This window comes from Stegostoma tigrinum, chromosome 33, assembly GCF_030684315.1.
Source record: "Stegostoma tigrinum isolate sSteTig4 chromosome 33, sSteTig4.hap1, whole genome shotgun sequence".
Classification (NCBI taxonomy): Eukaryota; Metazoa; Chordata; class Chondrichthyes; order Orectolobiformes; family Stegostomatidae; genus Stegostoma; species Stegostoma tigrinum.
The window spans coordinates 35,832,426-35,853,212 of NC_081386.1; the positions used below are offsets into that span (position 1 = coordinate 35,832,426).

The window sequence follows — 20,787 nt, forward strand, 5'->3', positions numbered from 1 at the left end:
TGTCTCCTGCTGGCAGATACACCACAGGTGGTACCACCACTGGAAGAGTTTGTAATGGTTGAAGTTTCTGGACAGTCTTACAGTCACAGCTGACAATATCAGACTTTGGATACAGGAAGATCTAGTCCTGGCAAAACTGAAACAGCTGGTGGTGATGGGGGAAACCGAAGGGCCATCATAACCAGAGTTGAAACCTTTTTGGACCCAGAGAGACCAGATCACGGTAGAAGACAGTATGTTATAATGGGGAGCAAGAGTGATTGTCATGAGCAAAGGTCACTGCCAGATACAGGCTGAACTCCATCAGGGTCATCCAGTGTTCTCCAAAATGAAGATGTCGGTGAAATGTCTGGTAACCAGGATCAGCTGCATTAGTCGGGCAGTGCCCAGTGTCCTAACAAGGACAAAAATTGCTGCTAGTGGCATCCTCATGTTCATGGGAGTAGCTGGGTCCATCCCAGACTTGGTTACACATCAAATGCACAGGTCCTTTCATGGGCTCAATTTTCCTAATCATTGTGGATGCCTGCTCAAAGTGCCTTGACATGCATAGAATTCACTTGTCAAACACGGGGATGATGATAGAAAAATTTCTCATATAATTTTCAAGACACAGAGTCCCGAAGTGTTGGTCACAGATAACAGGCCATTGTTTACGGCGGGGACTTTGAGTATTTTCTAAAGTCAAATGGTATTTGACAAATAAGGACAGCTCCATACTGTGCAGCATCCAGTGGTCTGGCAGAAAGAGCACTGCAAACTTTGAAAGCAGGCTTAAAGAAATAGCCTGCAGTTTCACTGATAGCAAACTGTCCTATTTCTGTTTGATTATGTGACCACCCCTCATGCAACTACAGGGATAGCTCCAGCAAAGTTGCTAATTGGGAGAAGACTCTGCACCAGGTTAAACTGATCTTCCTGGACCCGGAGGACAGGATAAAATGGCATCAGGAACATGAATACTGGACACAAGACTCTGCTAAACGAGAGACCCAAGGGATGAAGTTTGGTGTAGGAACCATGGGAATGACCCAAGTTATAGTCCATGCTAAATCTGGAGGTGTGTTTATTCCATCATCTTCTGTATTTCAGAATTGTTCTAGTCAGACCTCTGCAGTTACTCAAAAAGAAACTACCTATATCCTTGGACTCAGAGGGGGAGGGATGTGGTGATTGTAACGAGGTCAGCCCATGGACACAATAGACTATGGGTTCTCAGATTAGACTAGATTAACAAGGAGCTCTGGCTGATGGATAAGAATGGGACAGTCAGACAGTCTGAGGGAGCTGGATCAGAAATTAAGGGAGTATCTTTTAATCAGCAACAGTATTTGCATTCTCTCTTGCCAGTCTATAAAGAAATCCTAATGTTAAGGCCAGAACTCCGCAGCATTCACCATCCTGGCTTGTGCATTGTTGTCAGTATTTGCATTCTTAACAAGCATCCCATTGATCTCAATGTTTCCTGGTTGCAGCCACATGGAATGTGAAGTTTATGTTCAAACCCACAACCCAAAGCAGAAGATGGATTCTGTACTGAGTGTAAAAATCTCATGGTGTAACTATTGTTCCAGGAGATTCACTGACCTGTTTGGAATTTATTGTTCGCACTTGGCTGTCAAGGCGTTAATTGCAAATCAATTTAATTGTAAATTTGATTTGTCTGTTTCTTTGGAAGAAATCCAAGTAATGGAAACAATTCTGGAAAGATGTTTCTGTAGTTGCAGTTGTGTATGGATCTCGTTAGTGACATATGTATCATGTTTTCATGAGTATTAAATCAGGGACGGGAGACTGGTAAATGAAAAGCACTTTTTTTTATATCAGGGATGCATCCTGGCTTCTTGTATGGCATTACATTGAACCTTTAAAAAATGATTTGTTTGCAAGAAGTTTTCCAGATTGTTTCAAATCAATCACAGCAAAGCCCTGTTAGACCATAAGACATAGGAGCAACAGTAGGCCATTCAGCCATTGAGTCTGCTTTGTCATTCAGTGAGATCAAGGCTGATTTGAAAATTCTCAACTCCACTTCCTTGATTTATCCCCATAACTGTTATTTCTCTTAATGGTTAGAATTCTGCCTGTCTCAGCCTTGAATATATTCAATGATCCTGCCTCGACAGTTCTCTACACTACACAATTCAGCAGGTTCTCTACCCTCTTGAGACAAAAAGTTCTTTTCAACTCAGTAGTAACTGGGCGGTTCTTTAATTTGAGATAATGCTTTCTGGTCCTACAAGCAGAACTAATTTCTCCAATCTACACTGTCAAGCCTCCAAAAACTGTTATGTTTATGGATGTTATCAAGCCATTAGATCCAAGTGCAGTCATCCTGGAAGTGTCTTAATGTGTCTGAGTGGCAGCTCTGAGTTCTCTCTGTCCTACAGAAATTGTGGAAGTATATCTAAGCTTGGCTTGTTAAATCAGACACAAGCCAACAACACGTAATTAGAGACTTTGAGATAATTGTAGTTCACATTGGGCAAGCACAATGGTTGTTATTTTTCACTAAAGGGGTATTTTTCAGCTTGTGATTATTATAAATGTATACTTTGTCATTATTACTCCTCTTTTATCAGTTATTGTTTAATAAATATCTTTGGCAAGTTGTAGTCCATGCTAAATCTGGAGGTGTGTTTACTCCATCATCTTCTGTATTTCAGAATTGTTCTAATCAGACCTCTGCAGTTACTCCAAATGACCTACATATTGGGCAGGAGAACATAGGTTTTTAGGTTGAGGGTGAGGACTCATCTTTGGAGGGTAAGGTTGATAGGGTTGTTAAGAAGACATACAGTGTGTTAGGTTTTATTGGTAGAGGATTGAGTTTCGGAGCCATGAGGTCATGTTGCAGCTGTACAAACTCGGGTGCGGCTGCACTTGGAGTATTGCGTACAGTTCTGGTCACCGCATTATAGGATGGATGTGGAAGCATTGGAAAGGGTGCAGAGGAGATTTACTAGGATGTTGCCTGGTATGGAGGGAAGGTCTTACAAGGAAAGGCTGGGGGACTTGAGACTGTTTTTGTTAGAGAGAAGAAGGTTAAGAGGTGACTTAATAGAAACATATAAAATAATCAGAGGATTAGATGGGGGGACAGTGAGAGCCTTTTTCCTCGGATGGTGTTGGCCAGCACGAGGGGGCATAGCTTTAAAATATTGAGAGGTGTAGATAGACTTAAAGGTAGTTGTGTTTTCCCTCGGATGGGGGATTTCAAGACTAGGGGAACATTTTTAAGGTGAGAGGAGAGAGATATAAAAAAGACATACACAGAGAGTGTTTTGCACGTGGAGTGAACTTCCTGAGATAGTGGTGGATGTGGGTACAATTACAATGTTTAACAGACATTTTGATAAGTACACGAACAGGAAAGGTTTGGAGGGATCTGGGCCAGTAGCAGGCAGGTGGGACTAGTTTAGTTTGGGATTATGTTTAACATGGACTGTTGGACTGATGTGTCTGTTTCCATGCTATCTGGCTCTGAGTCAATCTTGAATGTACAAAAGCTAAATATATGTTGATCTTAAGAAATAACAGCAGGAGCCTGCCTAAATTCCCTTGCAGATCCCTTCCTAACAGTGATGTGGTGCCTTTGAACCTTTCAGTCTTCACATCAAGAAGGCAGCTTACCACTTTCTCAAGTATAACTAGGGATGAAAATAAATAATTTCTCACAAATAATTTATGGTCTTAATCCCTCATCCAGCAACACCAATACCACATCCCATGAATGAACTTAAAAAAAATCAGTAATTTGTTCAACTGATCTTAAATATGGTCATTAACTATTCAATAATGGAACCAATCTACTCCAGTTAGGATTTATGAATGTTCTTTGATAAATTGAGACCAATTGCACAAAATGACTAAAAGCAAAACAGAAATTGCTGGAAAAGGTCTGCAATATCTGTGGAGAGAAATCACAGTTACCATTTTGGATTCAGTGACCCTTCCTCAGAACTGAAATATGTGTGTGTGTGTTTGTGTGTGTACACAGGAACAATTAAACTTATTTCTATCAGCAAATAACTAACGAAAGACATTGAAATCTGTATTCGGGGCATTAATTTATTGCATAACCTCATGTAATTTTGATGTCTCTGACTCAGTAATAACAATCAAATCAAAGTTATTCATCTCAGAGATAGTAAGAACTGCCTATTGTTGGATTCAGGGAAAGCACAGTGTGAAGCTGGATGAACACAGCAGGCTAGGCAGCATCAGAGGAACAGGAAAGCTGACATTTTGGGTTGGGACCTTTCTTTGATAACTTGTGTTATCAAAGTTTTCTGTTTTGACAAAGGAAACTGTTGATAGCACCTTGACTTTGAATCCCCACACAATATGAATATTTAGTTTTTTCCTAAGCAACTTGTTCAGATGTGGAGCAGGTAAAGACTTGAATCCAGGCCTATTGGCTCTCCATACTAAGAGCCACAATGTGAATATTTAACATCTAAAAAAAGATTGTTGACAATACACAAATCCAGCAACGTCTGTGGAGGAAAGCAACACACAGAAAGACTTAATGTTTCAAGAGTTTGTGAAACATGACCACGACTTTGAAGCCCAAGATGACAATAGTTTATTAACAGAATCAGGAGAAGATTCTATTAGATTAGGACATTAGCTCTGCTTGCTTATCACAGATGCTGGATCTGTCCAGCAATCCCTGTTTTTGTTCTAAATTTGCAGTTCTTTGTTTATAAAAGACAAGGATTAGGCAACTCATTTTCATCCACTCATAGTCCCCAGTATCACCTATCAAGCTTTTCTTGTCTGGCTTAATAGCAACAGTTTCTATTCCTCTCTCTCTGTGTGAGCTCAGTACCCACCCAGTACCTGGCTCCTTTCTCCTCTGCTGCCACCCTTTGTCATCAAGATAAAGACCTCATTTTCCCAGATGTTATCAATTCTGAGGAAGGGTCACTGAGCTGGAAATGTTACCTCTGATTTCTAACCACAGATGCTGTAAGACCTGTGAGTTGCTCCAGCGATGTCTGTTTTTGTTTCAGATATCAAGCACCTATGATTTGTTGTTTTATTTATTAACAAATAGTTTAGTGCAGTGGATCAGTTGTGAAGAGTTATTGAAAACATTAAATCCCATGCTCTGCAATTTGGTCAATATTGCGCCCAAGCGACACCGCGCACGCGCAGATGGCCACCACATGCCGGCAGCTTGGGCCTGGTCCTGTTGCCTGGCGACTGTGCTGCAGGATCGTTCAGCCCAGGCTCGGTTGTGGGCTCTTCCCGGTCGGCTTGGTCCTTATGCGGAGGACTTGGCTTCACTGTGTCTTGATCACCCTGACAGTTCCCGGTGTAGGTGTGGGGCCAGGTTTTCAGCGACTCCTTCCTGTTGCCTGGCCGCTGCTGGCCTTCACCCGCCTGGGCCTGGGGCTGGGGCTGGGGCTAAGAGCGGAGTCAGGTGGCGTTAGGCGAAGAAAGATGCCGAAAACCTCGAGCGAAACGCGAACGGTAAGTGGAGGGTGCCGTGTGCTCCGGGTTTTAAGGTAGTTTTGTCAGGGAATTGATGATGAATAACCACCTGCTGTCGTCAGGTTAACCGTTGTTGCTGTTTAAATTTGATGTCAACATGTCACGCTGCCATTACACCCTCTCAGCTGTGGTGGCGCTGCGGTGTGACTGTTTACGTCTCCAATTTGTGAACCTCAGGAATCTCAGAAATAGACCGTTTGGCCATAATACTAATCATCTGTGATTAGAGTCTGTTTTGAACGACTTGAGAGCTCTTTCTGGGTTTTCACATTGCTCGTCAACATTAGGAAATACCTCTACACAGATTGTACCACACTAAGCCCAGTGACCCTGTAAAGTGACCAAGCCAGGGGAATTGTGGAGTTGTGTTGTTGTAATAATGCTGTATTACTGTAATAACATAATCTGAATGTTTTATTGTTGAGTGGATAATCTGCTGCTGTACAAACTAACTTCCTGTGAATGATTGTCTTGCTTATTGTGATATTAAAGTCAACACTTTTTTGTTTTGCAGCCACCACCATTTTTGCACCCTGTGGCAGTACCTACACCAGATGCCCTTGGACAGAACACCATACCTTGAGACCTAGGGGCAATGAAGTTCTCTGCAGCTTGGAGCTGGATTGGTGATATTGTCATTTGATCTGTTACTTAAGATTTGCAGTAGTGTCAAGGATATTGTTTGTCTCAATATTTGCTAGCCAAATGATTTGTATCACTGTATCTTCATGGTTAACATTAGGCCATTGTTTCCCTTGAATAACATACCTTGTGTGCCCAGATTCTGAACTGTGCAGCCTCAGGAATTTGTCATAGACACATAGTATTAAGGACAATATATCTGTTAGCGCAGTTGAAATTACACGTCTTAGACTAAGTATCCATCCTGTCCATCCTTTCCCACCTTTTCTCACTGACCTACATTGGCTCCCTATTCAGCAACATCTCAAATTTCAAAATTTCATCCTTGGATTCAAATCATTGCAAGGCCTCATCCCTACCTTATCTCTGTAGCCATCAACCCTCTTCGATTGTTGCAACCTGATAATCCTGGTCTTGAGTGTCCCCAAATTTCCATTGCTGCAGCACTGGTGGCCATGCTAGACCCCAGTGTCTGGAATTCCCTTCCGAAACCAGTCCATATGACCTCTATCTCTTCTTCAGGGGGTTCCTTTAAAACCTAACTCTGACTAAGCCCTTGCTCTGCTGACTTAATTTCAGCTTGTCCAGCTCTGCGTCAGTTTTATCCAATCATTGTTCCTGTGCAATACTGGTGTTATAGGAACTGTATTAAACAACTTACCATTTTAAGTATGTCCTAGTCCAATTATCCATAACCCACTGATTCACCTTCATTTGGTCTTGATTTTCAGTTGTTGGTCACTGGAGCTTAATTAGTAATATAAAACTAGAGTTTGACTGTTTAATGGAATGAATAAATTCTGCAATGTAATTCCTGAAACTAGTAAGTATTCCATGTAAGTGGGATTTACCTTTAGTTACTTTCTAGTGGCACAAGTTTGTGAGCTTTCTGTTTGCAGTGAAAAGTGACAATGCTCGCAATCTGGGAGTGTTGCTTCAGAAAACATGTGTCTATCTCGAAGTCAAATCGCCCATGTATGATCACCTTTCACCTGGAACAGCTTGAGCTATGTGTGTAGCACCTAAATCAGAAACTAGTGAATGAGCAGGGTCAGGAAATCTCTTAACATGGAATGAAATAGAATTGAAAGGAAAGTACTTTCTACATAAACTGGAAGTTGAAGTCTCAATAGCTAAAACAATCTGTGTATCACCATTTTAGACACATTTAATCCTCGTGCCTTCCACAAACAACACTTCGTATGATGACTTGGTTTAGACACTTACATTTTGAAATCTTTGTAGCAGTAATATATGTAATTGAAGTTAGAATGTGCAATGATTTTGAAGTCTCATCTCATTTATCTCAAAATGTTTGGACCTTCTCATGACTGATTCCACCACCAGATGGAAGCACACTGCGTAACACTTGTCTTAATTTCATCTCGGAATAAGATGACTGTGAAGAATTCTGCAAAAGTAGCCCAGGGACCTGTGAAGCTCGATAAAAGTGGTTGTTTTGGTTGTTATTCATGCTAAACCTGGAGCCAAACAAAATACCATAACTGGTAAGCAGTATGGAATAAAATATCGTCAATATTTTGCATTAAATGACTGTATCGCAACTGCATAGAAACAGCAGAAGTAAGCCTCCTAGTGGGAGTAGCCATTTGAATACTTGTAACATTAAAACAGAATTTGCAGAAAAAAAATCTTGTAGCATTTGCCGATACACAGTACCCAGGATAGTATCAGAGGAATTCCTTAAGCACGCTCCCTATTTTTATATTGCTAAGAGATGACACACTAATCACTTAAAGCCAAACTACTCTGTTGGATCACACAAGGGAAGGGTTAGCTGGAATTGCTGCTGGATTCTGCCCGTTACATTTTGTATTCAGTAACATGAACTTGCGTGTTTGAGTTACATTGTTGTGGTTTGTGACCTTGTCAGAAAGTATTAATTTTATAGCTGCAGCATTTCCCTGATACTTGTTTGTTGACAAATAATACCAGTAATGCTGATTTTATGAACGTTGTAGTCTATAGATGTGTCGGGAGAAGCTGTGGGTGTGGCCATTGCAGCCCCTCGGTCTGAAGGTGAGGCCAGGACGGAACTGGTGTGTGCTATCTGGCCAAAGTGCTGGGATTGAAGAAAAGTGAAGTTGACCTGGACAAGATATGTTGTTAGGCTAGAAACAGTTTGTGCCCTGGCCCTTCTTAGGGTGCTCACTACATACACACGTTCATGTCAATGTAGGAATTAGGAGCAGGAGTAGGTTTTTTTGACCCCTCCAGCATTTTCCACTATTCAGAAGGTTATGGCTCAAATACACACTCTCTCTTGTCCTGACACCCTTTGACTAATTAGAACAAAGACTTCCTGTGATGATTTTTACCAGCATCTAACAGCCTCCTCTTATTGTAAAGTACCACCTCCATTTACTTCTCTTTCTTGGGCTGTGTGTTTGTGGGATTTTCTATGGTGAATGATGTGCAGAATTTCATGGGGCTATGCTGTGTAGTCCATTGTGCTGTCTCTCACAAAGTAAATTCAACTGAATACACTATAATAGTCATTGCATGATCCTTACTTCCAAAAATTTTATCACCAGACACTTTTTTATTAATCCCCATTCTTGCGGTTTTCCCACTGCACACACTGTCTCTGGAAAGGAAGCTGGGTGGATGCACTAGTTTCAGGTCATTACTGCCGGTAAAAACAGTTTGTTGAAGAAGCTGCCGTCAATTTTCAACAATTTCTGTCCTAGTGATAATTTCACTGGACAAGTAAACCAGAGACCCAATTTCAACCTCTGGGGATAAGGATTCAAATCCCACCATGGCAGTTAGTGGGATTTAAATTCAATCAATGAATCTGAAATGTGAATGTTAGTATCAGTGATGGTGACCATGAAACTATTATTGTTGTAAAAACCCATCAGGCTCTCTAATGTCCTTTAGGGAATGAAATCTTCCGGCCTTACCTGGTCTTTCCCAGAAGTGACCCACTGCAATGTGGTTGACTCTTAATTACCGTCCCAAATAATCAAGAAAGCCACTCAGCTCCATGGTAACAAATTCTAGCCTTTTCAGTGATGAAAGAATAAGATAAACCTGAGGGGAGAGAAGAATATGTTATGTCAGCAACTAAAGAAATTTTATTCCTTTTCCAACCAAAATCACTGAGTTCTCCTCGATGTGTGAATTTCTTGTAATCTGAGGCTGATTTTTGAGTACTTGGCATTATTAAATGATGCAAGACAGAAGGAGACAACTAGCCCATCATGCCTGTTGCCAGTTCTTTGGAAAACCTACCCAATTAGTCTCAATCGCCTGTTCTGTCCCCATAGCCCTGTCATTTTCTCCTTCCAAATACTTACGTTGTTCCTTTTTGAATGCGCTAATTAAATGTGTTTCCACCATCCTTTCAGGAAATGCTCCCCAAATCATCCACTTATGAAAGCATAATGGCTGGGGTCGATGTCCTTACGTGGTGGCATGTTTTGGCATTGATGTACGGCTTTTCGCCGAGTGATCTTCTGCCCGATGACCAATGATCGCTGAGAGTGTTCACTCATCTGTCCAGATGGACACATTGTAATTTTCCAGCCTTCATATAGATTCAGTCTCTACTTGATTGCAAGGAGGTGGGCGAGAGTGGCCAAATTTGACCTCAGGTTGATTAACTTTATTTAATCTTTGACTGTTGAACTTGACACTTGTAATCTCTTATAATAAAGTGTGAGGCTGGATAAACACAGCAGGCCCAGCAGCATCTCAGGAGCACAAAAGCTGACATTTTGGGCCTCGACCCTTCATCAGAGAGGGGGATGGGGTGAGGGTTCTGGAATAAATAGGGAGAGGGGGGAGGCGGACTGAAGATGGAGAGAAAAGAAGATAGGTGGAGAGGAGAGTATAGGTGGGGAGGTAGGGAGGGGATAGGTCAGTCCATGGAAGACGGGCAGGTCAAGGAGGTGGGATGAGGTTAGTCGGTAGGAGATGGAGGTGCGGCTTGGGGTGGGAGGAAGGGATGGGTGAGAGGAAAAACATGTTAGGGAGGCAGAGACAGGTTGGACTGGTTTTGGGATGCAGTGGGTGGAGAGGAAGAGCTGGGCTGGTTGTGTGGTGCAGTGGGGGGAGGGGACGAACTGGGCTGGTTTTGGGATGCGGTGGGGGAAGGGGAGATTTTGAAGCTGGTGAAGTCCACATTGATACCATTAGGCTGCAGGGTTCCCAAGCGGAATATGAGTTGCTTTTCCTGCAACCTTCGGGTGGCATCATTGTGGCACTGCAGGTGGCCCATGATGGACATGTCATCTAAAGAATGGGAGGGGGAGTGGAAATGGTTCGCGACTGGGAGATGCAGTTGTTTATTGCCAACCGAGCGGAGGTGTTCTGCAAAGCTGTCCCCAAGCCTCCGCTTGTTTTCCCCAATGTAGAGGAAGCCACACTGGGTAAAATGGATACAGTGTACCACATTGGCAGATGTGCAGGTGAACCTCTGCTTACTATGGAAAGTCATCTTGGGGCCTGGGATAGGGGTGAGGGAGGAGGTGTGGGGGCAAGTGTAGCATTTCCTGCAGTTGCAGGGGAAGGTGCCGGGTGTGGTGGGGTTCGAGGGCAGTGTGGAGCTAACAAGGGAGTCACGGAGAGAGTGGTCTCTCCGGAAAGCAGACAAGGGTGGGGATGGAAAAATGTCTTTGGTGGTGGGGTCGGATTGTAGATGGCGGAAGTGTCGGAGGATGATGCGTTGTATCCGGAGGTTGGTGGGGTGGTGTGTGAGAACGAGGGGGATCCTCTTTGGGCGGTTGTGGCGGGGGTGGGAGATGCGGTCAAGGGCATTCTCGACTACTGTGGGGGGAAAGTTGCGGTCCTTGAAGAACTTGGACATCTGGGATGTGCAGGAGTGGAATGCCTCATCGTGGGAGCAGATGCAGCGGAGGCGGAGGAATTGGCACCTCTTCCTCCGTTACATTGATGACTGTATCGGCGCCGCCTCTTGCTCCCCAGAGGAGCTCGAACAGTTCATCCACTTCACCAACACCTTCCGCCCCAACCTTCAGTTCACCTGGGCCATCTCCACCACATCCCTCACCTTCCTGGATCTCTCAGTCTCCATCTCAGGCAACCAGCTTGCAACTGATGTCAATTTCAAGCCCACTGACTCCCACAGCTACCTAGAATACACCTCCTCCCACCCACCCTCCTGCAAAAATTCCATCCCCTATTCCCAATTCCTTCGTCTCCGCCGCATCTGCTCCCACAATGAGGCATTCCACTCCCACACATCCCAGATGTCCAAGTTCTTCAAGGACCGCAACTTTCCTCCCACAGTGGTCGAGAACGCCCTTGACCGCGTCTCCCGCATTTCCCGCAACACATCCCTCACACCCCGCCCCTGCCACAACTGCCCAAAGAGGTTCCCCCTCGTTCTCACACACCACCCCACCAACCTCCGGATACAACGCACCATCCTCCGACACTTCCGCCATCTACAGTCTGACCCCACCACCCAAGACATTTTTCCATCCCCACCCTTGTCTGCCTTCCAGAGAGACCACTCTCTCCGTGACTCCCTTGTTCGCTCCACACTGCCCTCCAGCCCCACCACACCCGGCACCTTCCCCTGCAACCGCAGGAAATGCTACACTTGCCCCCACACCTCCTCCCTCACCCCTATCCCAGGCCGCAAGATGACTTTCCATAGTAAGCAGAGGTTCACCTGCACATCTGCCAATGTGGTATACTGCATCCACTGTACCTGGTGTGGCTTCCTCTACATTGGAGAAACCAAGCGGAGGCTTGGGGACCACTTTGCAGAACACCTCCGCTCGGTTCGCAACAAACAACTCCCCCTCCCATTCTTTAGATGACATGTCCATCTTGGGCCTCCTGCAGTGCCACAATGATGCCACCCGAAGGTTGCAGGAACAGCAACTCATATTCCGCTTGGGAACCCTGCAGCCCAATGGTATCAATGTGGACTTCACCAGCTTCAAAATCTCCCCTTCCCTCAACGCATCCCAGAGCCAGCCCAGTTCATCCCCTCCCCCCACTGCACCACACAACCAGCCCAGCTCTTCCCCTCCACCCACTGCATCCCAAAACCAGTCCAACCTGTCTCTGCCTCCCTAACCTGTTCTTCCTCTCACCCATCCCTTCCTCCCACCCCAAGCCGCACCCCCATCTCCTACCTACTAACTACATACCACCTCCTTGACCTGTCCGTCTTCCCTGGACTGACCTATCCCCTCCCTACCTCCCCACCTATACTCTCTCCACCTATCTTCTTTTCTCTCCATCTTTGGTCCGCCTCCCCCTCTCTCCCTATTTATTCCAGAACCCTCACCCCATCCCCCTCTCTGATGAAGGGTCTAGGCCCGAAACATCAGCTTTTGTGCTCCTGAGATGCTGCTGGGCCTGCTGTGTTCATCCAGCCTCACATTTTATTATCTTGGATTCTCCAGCATCTGCAGTTCCCATTATCACTTGTAATCTCTTGTTTTATTTGCCTGTGCTACGTGGTTAAGCAGTTTAAAGTTCTGTGTTGACTGTGGATTCTTGCATTTCCTGCTGCTCAAAACTATTCCCATTTTCCTAATCTTGTGAAGGGTTGCAGATCACGTCAGAACGTGGTGAAGATTCTGGCTTTATTGATCTCAGAAGGAGTGCAAGAAAGACTCAGGACCACAGCTACTACAAACTTGTACAAGAAGCAGGGCCTTGAGGCAGAGGTGCAACCTCGATAATGATCTTAGAACCAGACAATTAAATGAAAACTTCACTGTCTGAAGAAAATATGCAGGAGATGTCTGTGACTAATTTGTCTCATCAGAAGTTGCATTTGATGAATCTTGGATAACTCTCTCATGCTAACCATCAAATCCAGGTGTGAACAAGTGCAGGTATAGCTGATTTCTGATTTTTGTTTTTAATTTATAAATTTGGAACTATTTGGTTAATGAACTTACCTTGACTGTACATTAATTCTTGAATTGCTCAGGATTATTTTGTGTGGAAACTCATGTACACAGACATCAACTATATTTTGCATAATTAAAAAACACTGTTCATGATGGGGTGTGTCCCAGATTGAAACATTAACCTATGATCCCATTTGTCTGATTCACTGGTTCAGTTGTGTTTAAAAATGCCATGACAGTACAGTCAGAGCAGGAAGTTCTCAACCAGCTCTCCCAACAGATGATCAACAGTATGATAACCACATAGACATCCATGGGACACTGGCTGCAGAGTGGCTGTGGTTTTTCTGACCTAAAAGCAAGTTAGTGCTCTTCAGTCATCTGAAATGTGGTAACACATTGTATAATTTCAAGTATTTTCCTGTGTGAGCATTGACGTGTTTGGGAACTGAGTAGACTAGCTGGTTAGAGAACAAAACTATAATCGTTGGAAGAGTGCTGAGCCTCAGGCCGTTATGCAAGTGAAATTAATCACAGAACTTGTGTCAATTAGAAATGGGTTACAGTTGCAAAATTATTTTAGGGTTGTCGAAATTCATTTACTGATATAATAAACTGGTGAATATGAACATGATCTAATGTTTTACTCCATATTTTAGGAAATGGTAGTTTTCATAAAATGCTTCATAAAGCAGTGTTATTCAGTTGGTAAGCATCAGCATTTACAGTGTTGCTTTTTGACATATTGAAGAATGTACTTTCAGATCAGAGCCTGTTTGAGTGACTTTGCAAGCTGAACAATCATGGAGTCCTGGTTTTGTGTGTGCGCACACACCTGTTCTCTTCAGAGTTTTTTTTAAATGTAGGGTCATCTGGTAGTTTTGTTTTCTCTCTCAATTTTTTTACTTTTGCCTGGTTTTATTCAGTCATCAGTGCAGACTTTAAAACTGTGTGAGGCTGTTTTTGTAATTTCCTATTCATAGAATTCTTACAATGCAGAAAGAGGCCATTTAGCTCATGAATTAATCTTCACTTTAAGAATATTGTGACACAAGGGAACGGTATGAGAGTTGATTATCTGTAGGGTGGTGAATGCTCCCTCCGTGGCCACGGCTAACTGATGTGGTTTTACAGGCTGATGTTCAGAAAAATCAATATCTGTAACTGCTGGAGCTGTTGAGAGATGTAATGCTGTGGCCTGATTTTGTAGTGTTTCCAGGCAGCAGCTGCAGAGGGTGCTAGAGTCCAGGAGAGTGAAGAGCAGTGACTGTATGAAGCAACAAGTGAGATTCATGATATCTTAGAACAGCTGCAGGCAAAGGTCCCCTCAATCAGTGACAAAGAGATGACAGTTGAGCTGCTTAATCTTCACTGTAATGTGTGACAAAATGGAAATAAATGACTTTTGTTTGAACTGTGTTCTGTCATGTAAGGACTGTGCTAAGCCAGAGCCTTGTGATCTCCGCAGAATGAGCATTTCCTAACCATCTCAAACTCACTTTCTCTTTTCAAGCCAGATAATCACGCTGGACTCAACTGTCAGTGGCCAAGATTCATTTAAGGAAAAGCTAACTAGGCACAAGAAGAGGAGAGGAAAAAAAATACATTGTTAGATTAGATTCCCTACAGTGTGGAAACAGGTCCTTCGGCCCAACAAGTCCACACCACCCCTTGAAGCATCCCACCCAGACCCATCCCCTATAACCCACACACCCCAGAACACTACGGCAATTTAGCCTGGCCAATCCACCTAGCCTGCACATCTTTGGACTGTGGGACGAAACTGGAGCACCCGGAGGAAACCCACGCAGACTTGGGGAGAATGTGCAAACTCCACACAGACAGTTGCCCGAGGCTGGAGTGGAACCCGGGTCCCTGGCGTTGTGAGGCTACAGTGCTAACCACTGAGCCACCGTGCCGCCCCAAAGGGTGAAAAGAAGATTGTGTGGGGGCTTAACACAAACATGGTGCGGTTTAGGGAATGGCCTTTGCAACTTAACTCTGGCACAACAGCAGCATTACGTCTGCAGCTCTGATCAACCTGACAGATCATCTGACTCTGAGGAGGAACAGGGTGTTTGCCCTTGGTGTTCTGGACTGACATTAATCCCTCTGTAAACATACAGGTTAACTGATCTCACGGAAATTAGCTAGTGTCTACAATTGGAAAGTACTGTTGTGAATGGTGTTAACTAAATTCACAATATACCTGAACAATTTGGACTTTGGAACCAAGAGCACTGCTCTAAATTAGCAGATGATGCTAAACTAGGAGGGGATAGTCAATACTGAGAAACACTGCAACAAATTACAAGGGAAGGGCATTAATTAAACTTACAAAATAGACAAAGAATTTTCAAATGATGCTCAACACAAATGAGAGGGAACAATTTTGATAGAATGAATAACGGTGTCACATTATGGAGTCATAGAGCTGTACAGCATTGGAACAGACGGTTCTGTCCAATTTGTCCATGCCGACCAGATACGTTAAATTAATCTTGTCCCATTTGCCGGCATTTGGCCCAAAGTCTTTTAAACCTTGCCTGTTCATACACCCATCCAGATGCTTTTTAAATGTTGTAATTGTACCAGCTTCCACCACATCTGTTGGCAGTTCATTTTATACGTGCACCACCCACTGCATGGAAGAAGTTGCCCTTCAGGTCCCCTTTTAAATCTTTCTCCTCTCACCTTATATCTATGCCCTCTGGTTTTGAACTTGGCTGTTCACCCTATCTATGCCCCCCATGATTTTATAAACTTCTAGAAGGTCGCCCTCAGCCTCCGGCACTCTAGGGGAACATAGCCCCAGCCTATTCAGCCTCTCCCTATAGCTCAAACCTTCCAATTCTGGCAACATCTTTTGTAAGTCTTTTCTGAACCCTGTCACATTTTGCAACACCCTTCCTATAACAGGGATACCAGAATTGAATGCAATATTCCAAAAGTGGCCAAATGAATGTCCTGTACAGCTGCAACATGACTTCCCAACTCCTAAACTCAATGCATTGACCAGTAAAGGCAGGCAGACCAAATGCTGCCTTCACCATCCTGTCTACCTGTGACTCTACTTTCAGGGGACTTTGAACCTGAACTACAAGGTCTCCTTGTTCAGAAACACTCCCCAGGACCTTACCGTTAAGTTTATAAGTCCTCTTTTGATTTGCCTTTCAAAAATACAGCGCCTCACATTTATCTAAATTAAACTCCATCTGCCACTCTTCAGCCCACCTACCGTCTTATCAAGGCCCCACTGTACTCAGAGGTACTTCACTGTCCACTAGACCACCAATTTTGGTGTCATCTGCAAACTTGTTAAGCGTACCTCCTATGTTCACGTCCAAATCATAAGTTGCAAAAAGCAGTAACTCAGCACTGATCTTTGTGGCACACTGTTGGTCACAGGCTTCTGGTCTGAAAAGCAACCCTCCACTACCACCATCTGTTTTCTACCTTTTGAGCGAGTTCTGTATCCAAGTAGCCAGTTCTTCCTGTATTACATGTGATCTAATCTAGCTAACGAGTCTACCATGAGGAACCTTTTTGAACACCTTACTGAAGTTCATTTGGATCACATCCACTGCTCTGTCTTCTTCAATCCTCTTCATTACTTCTTCAGAAAACTCAATTACTTCGAAGATGTGACTCTGGGTGGGGTAGAGGAATAAAGGGATCTTACAAACAAAAACATAAATTACTAAAAGTTCCACCACAGAGTTGTTCTGGTGCAGGAGGAAGTAAACAAACAGTAGCCTTTGTGTTTAGAAGGATAGAATTGAAAACATGGAAGTTAAGCTAAACTTGTATTGAACTTTGATTGGACCGTACTGACAAGTGCAGTTCTGCTCACCTTATCTAAAAGGATACAGGGATATTAGTGAGGCTGCAGTGAAAGATTACAAGGATGAGACCAGAAATTCATGGATACACATAGCAAGAAGAGATAGAGGCCGGATTTCTACCCCTTTGAAAAAGAATGTTGAAGACTGACCTAGAGAGTCTTATAAGATATGAAATCTTTTGAAAGGGTGGATAGAAAGAGAATATTTCCCCTTTTGGTGATTAATATGTCATTGTCAGCAAGAAATTCAATAAGAAATTCAGAAAAAGTCTCTTTCCGAAAGAAGCTGACTTCACTACAACCTTGGTTTAACATGGCAGTTGAGATTGAGATGAGAGCGACTGCTCTTTACATCAAGACAGCATTTGACTAAATGTGGCATCCGAGAGCCCTAGCAGGAGTCGATGTGAATCGGCTTGGTTGTGGGGGACAGGTGCATTGGTGGAGCTCTCCATTGGTTGGACTCATACCCCGTGCTAAAGGAAATGTTTGTTGTTATTAGAGGGCAAACATTTTAGTCCCAGGATATATCTGCAGGAACTGTGCAGTCTGGTGTCCTAGGCCCAACCATTTACAGCTGCTTTATCAGTAACATTCCTTCCATTATATGGTCAGAAGTAGGAATGTTCGACAATGGTTGTTCTTCAACAGTGTGATTCTTCAGATCCTGGAAAACATCTAGGGTTGGGTTGGTGTATGGTTTTTGCCACTTAATACCAGGCAATGACCATCTTAAACAAAAGAGAATGTAACCATGTCTCCACGACTTTCAATTGTATTAACAATGATGAATCCTCACTATCAACATCCTGGTGGTTACTATTGTCAGAAACTAAATTGGATCGGCCCTATACATTCCGTGCCTACAAAAGTGGGTCAGAAATTAGGAATTCTATGGAGAGTAACTCCCCACCTGTCTCCTTTCCACCATCTACAAGGCACAAGTCAGGAGTGTAACAGAATATTGTTCATACCAAACAACATTTGAACCTCAACACTATCCAGGATGCAGAAGGCCTGCTTCACTGGCAATCCATCTAGCACTCTGAATATTCACTCTCTTTGCACTGATGCAATGACAACTATTAATAAACCTCACTGAGGTAGTGTATTGGAATTTGAACCCTACTGTTCCTGGAGTTGTAATGAAAGTTAAAGGTTTATTAAAAGTATGTAAGATTCCCAATTTAACTGGCTGTTAGACCTGGATTGAGACTAGGTTTTGTACCTAATGAGTTACTATTTATTACAAATAATTGTTTACCTGTAGCTAGAATCCATTTTTGAACTGCTGACATGTAGTTAGAATTCCCCCTACACCCATGCAGACAAACATATTAAAAATGGTATTAAGGGTAGAGCAGAAATCTGGGAATGTGGTTCAATGGTCCTTGTCCAAAGGGTTTGCTAAAATTAATCTTTTGGCTTGCGAAGACTTGCTATTTGGTCATCTTTCTTTCTCCAGTTACTTTTCATTTGCTTGCAGGAGGCACAGAGCAACTGGTTTACAATTATGAAATATATGACATGTTAGATACAGCTTGCAGCATCAGCTGAAGAGGAATAAACTGGCTTCAAGCTTGAGGTGTTTCTACTGCAGTGGAAACGTATGATGAACGGTTAAGGATCCTGGGATTATACTGATTAGAGTTTAGAAGGTTGAGGGGAGATCTAATAGAAACTTACAAGATAATGAATGGCTTAGAAGGGGTGGACGCTAGGAAGTTGTTTCCGTTAGGTGGGGAGACTAGGACCCGTGGGCACAGCCTTAAAATTAGAGGGGGTAAATTTAAAACTGAAATGAGACGACATTTCTTCAGCCAGAGAGTGGTGGGCTTGTGGAATTCATTGCCACGGAGTGCAGTGGAGGCCGGCATGTTGATTGCCTTCAAGGCAGAGATCGACAAATTCTTGATCTCAGAAGGAATCGAGGGCTACGGGGAGAGTGCAGGGAAGTGGAGTTGAAATGCCCATCAGCCATGATTTAAATGGCAGAGTGGACTTGGATGGGCCGAATGGCCTTACTTCCACTCCTATGTCTTAAGGTCTTATGGAACGATAGCTTCTTCCTTTTTAGAGGTCTGATAGCTTCTAACCAAACATTCATAGCATAAGCTCCAGCTCTCTGGATGCAAATCACATTGTTGGCGGACAAAAGGCTTTTATCCTCAAGCAAAGGTCACCAATCCCCGGCTACTTGTTGCAGTCAAATTCCATTTCATACACACCCCCTTACTTCAACTTATCTTCAAATAAGCTTCCCCCTATATAAACAAACAACAGTCTGTACAACGTTTACAGTGTGTGTCAGGTAACATGCTTTAAAAAAATTGCAGCAATCCTTTCCGCAATCATTGTTTATTAAAAGTTATTCCAGTTTTGGTCCACAGTCCAAATTGTGGCAAAATAAAAAGTGGTGAGTTTACAGCGTGTGCCATCACTGTGGTAGCTCACCAAGGCTCCTGCAACAGCATTTGCCAAACCTATGACCTCTCCCACCTGTAACAGTAAGAGCAGCAGATGCATGGATACGTACGAACAGGAGTAGGCCATTCAGCCTCTTGAGCCTATTTGGTCATTCAGTGAGGTCATGGCTGATATATGGCCTTAACTCCATATACTTGCCTTTGGCCCAAAATGATTAATAGCTTTGTTCAACAAAAATTTATCCATCTCAGGTTTAAAATTAAGAGCTGATCCTGTATCCATTACAATTTGACGCAGAGAGTTCCAAACCTCTACCACCTTTGTGTGTATAAGTGCTTCCTAACATCGACCCTGAATGGTCTGACCCTAATTCCATGACAATGTCCCCTAGTTCTAGAAATCCCAAACTGTGAAAATTTTTTATCCACCATGTCTTATCCTGTTAATATATTGAAGACTTTGATCAGATCACCCTTTACCTTTCTAAATTCTTGAACAAAACAGGCCTACTTTGTATAGCCTTCCCTAATAACTGCTGAAATCCAGGGATAAATCTTGTAGACCTACGTTGAATTCTCTCCAAGGTCAATATATCTTCCCTGCAACGTTATTTGTAGCGAAAAGTGACTGTGAGGTAAGGACAAATTCTGCTCACGCTTTCAGATTTTCTGTTCTATGCTCAGGGCTCAGAAACATGTTGTTTGTTCCTCTGAACTCCCAGCCAATTCCATTAATCCAGACCATTGCAGTTGTGATCACGTTAGTGTCAAGTTTAGAAAATTATTGGGTATCACAGTACAATGTCCTGAAGCTCATGGTGATGTTTCAAAGCTGCATGTTCATTAAACTAACCAGCACAGGCCTGGAGCCTCATATTGACCAGCACTGGCCTGGAGTCACATGCTGACCATTTCTGGCATGAGGTTTAACATTGACAAACAATCATCTGAAGTTCACATGACCAACGCTAGCTTGGACTCTTACAATGACCAGAACTGACCTTGGGTTTCACATAGACCAGCACTGGATTGGAGCCTTGCAGTGCCCAGGAATATTACTGTCCACCTCTGGCACGGGGTTCTCTCACTGACATTCTTCACACGAACCAACAGTGATCTGGCCTGGAGTTATTGTGACATCACCCATCCGTAAAGTCTACCTCCACAAGCACCCAAAAACCTACCCCACTGAGAACTCTGAATAGAGCTGCACTCTTGAGGTACAGAGACATAGTCAATGCTCAATGGGAGGAGCACTTTGAGGATCTCTGCAGCCAAGACTGGCGACTCAATGTGGGTGCTCTCAAACACATCCCACCATCTCAACATAACCCTAGCCTACCATGATGCTGAGCAAACCATTTGACGTAGCTGAGATAAGACTGATAATGGTTAGTACACGAGGGGGCCTCTGGGCTGTCCACCATAGGAATTTCACTGCAAAAGTCCTCCTCGATCACCTCCTGCTGGCTGAAGAGGTTCTCCCCAAGTCAAACTGTGGATTCTG

The 20,787-nt window shown here is 43.5% G+C and overlaps 1 protein-coding gene across 1 annotated transcript; it reads left to right on the forward strand.

Annotated features, from left to right (window-relative positions):
* The first annotated feature begins 5,247 nt into the window (after positions 1–5,247).
* Positions 5,248–14,341, forward strand: c33h15orf40 (chromosome 33 C15orf40 homolog). Its single transcript, XM_059639302.1, is given in 7 exon segments — positions 5,248–5,481; positions 7,540–7,598; positions 7,600–7,652; positions 8,134–8,204; positions 8,207–8,267; positions 9,985–9,988; positions 12,707–14,341. Coding segments are annotated over 7 exon segments (585 nt in total). The 5' UTR covers positions 5,248–5,274; the 3' UTR covers positions 12,837–14,341.
* The last annotated feature ends 6,446 nt before the right edge of the window (positions 14,342–20,787 follow it).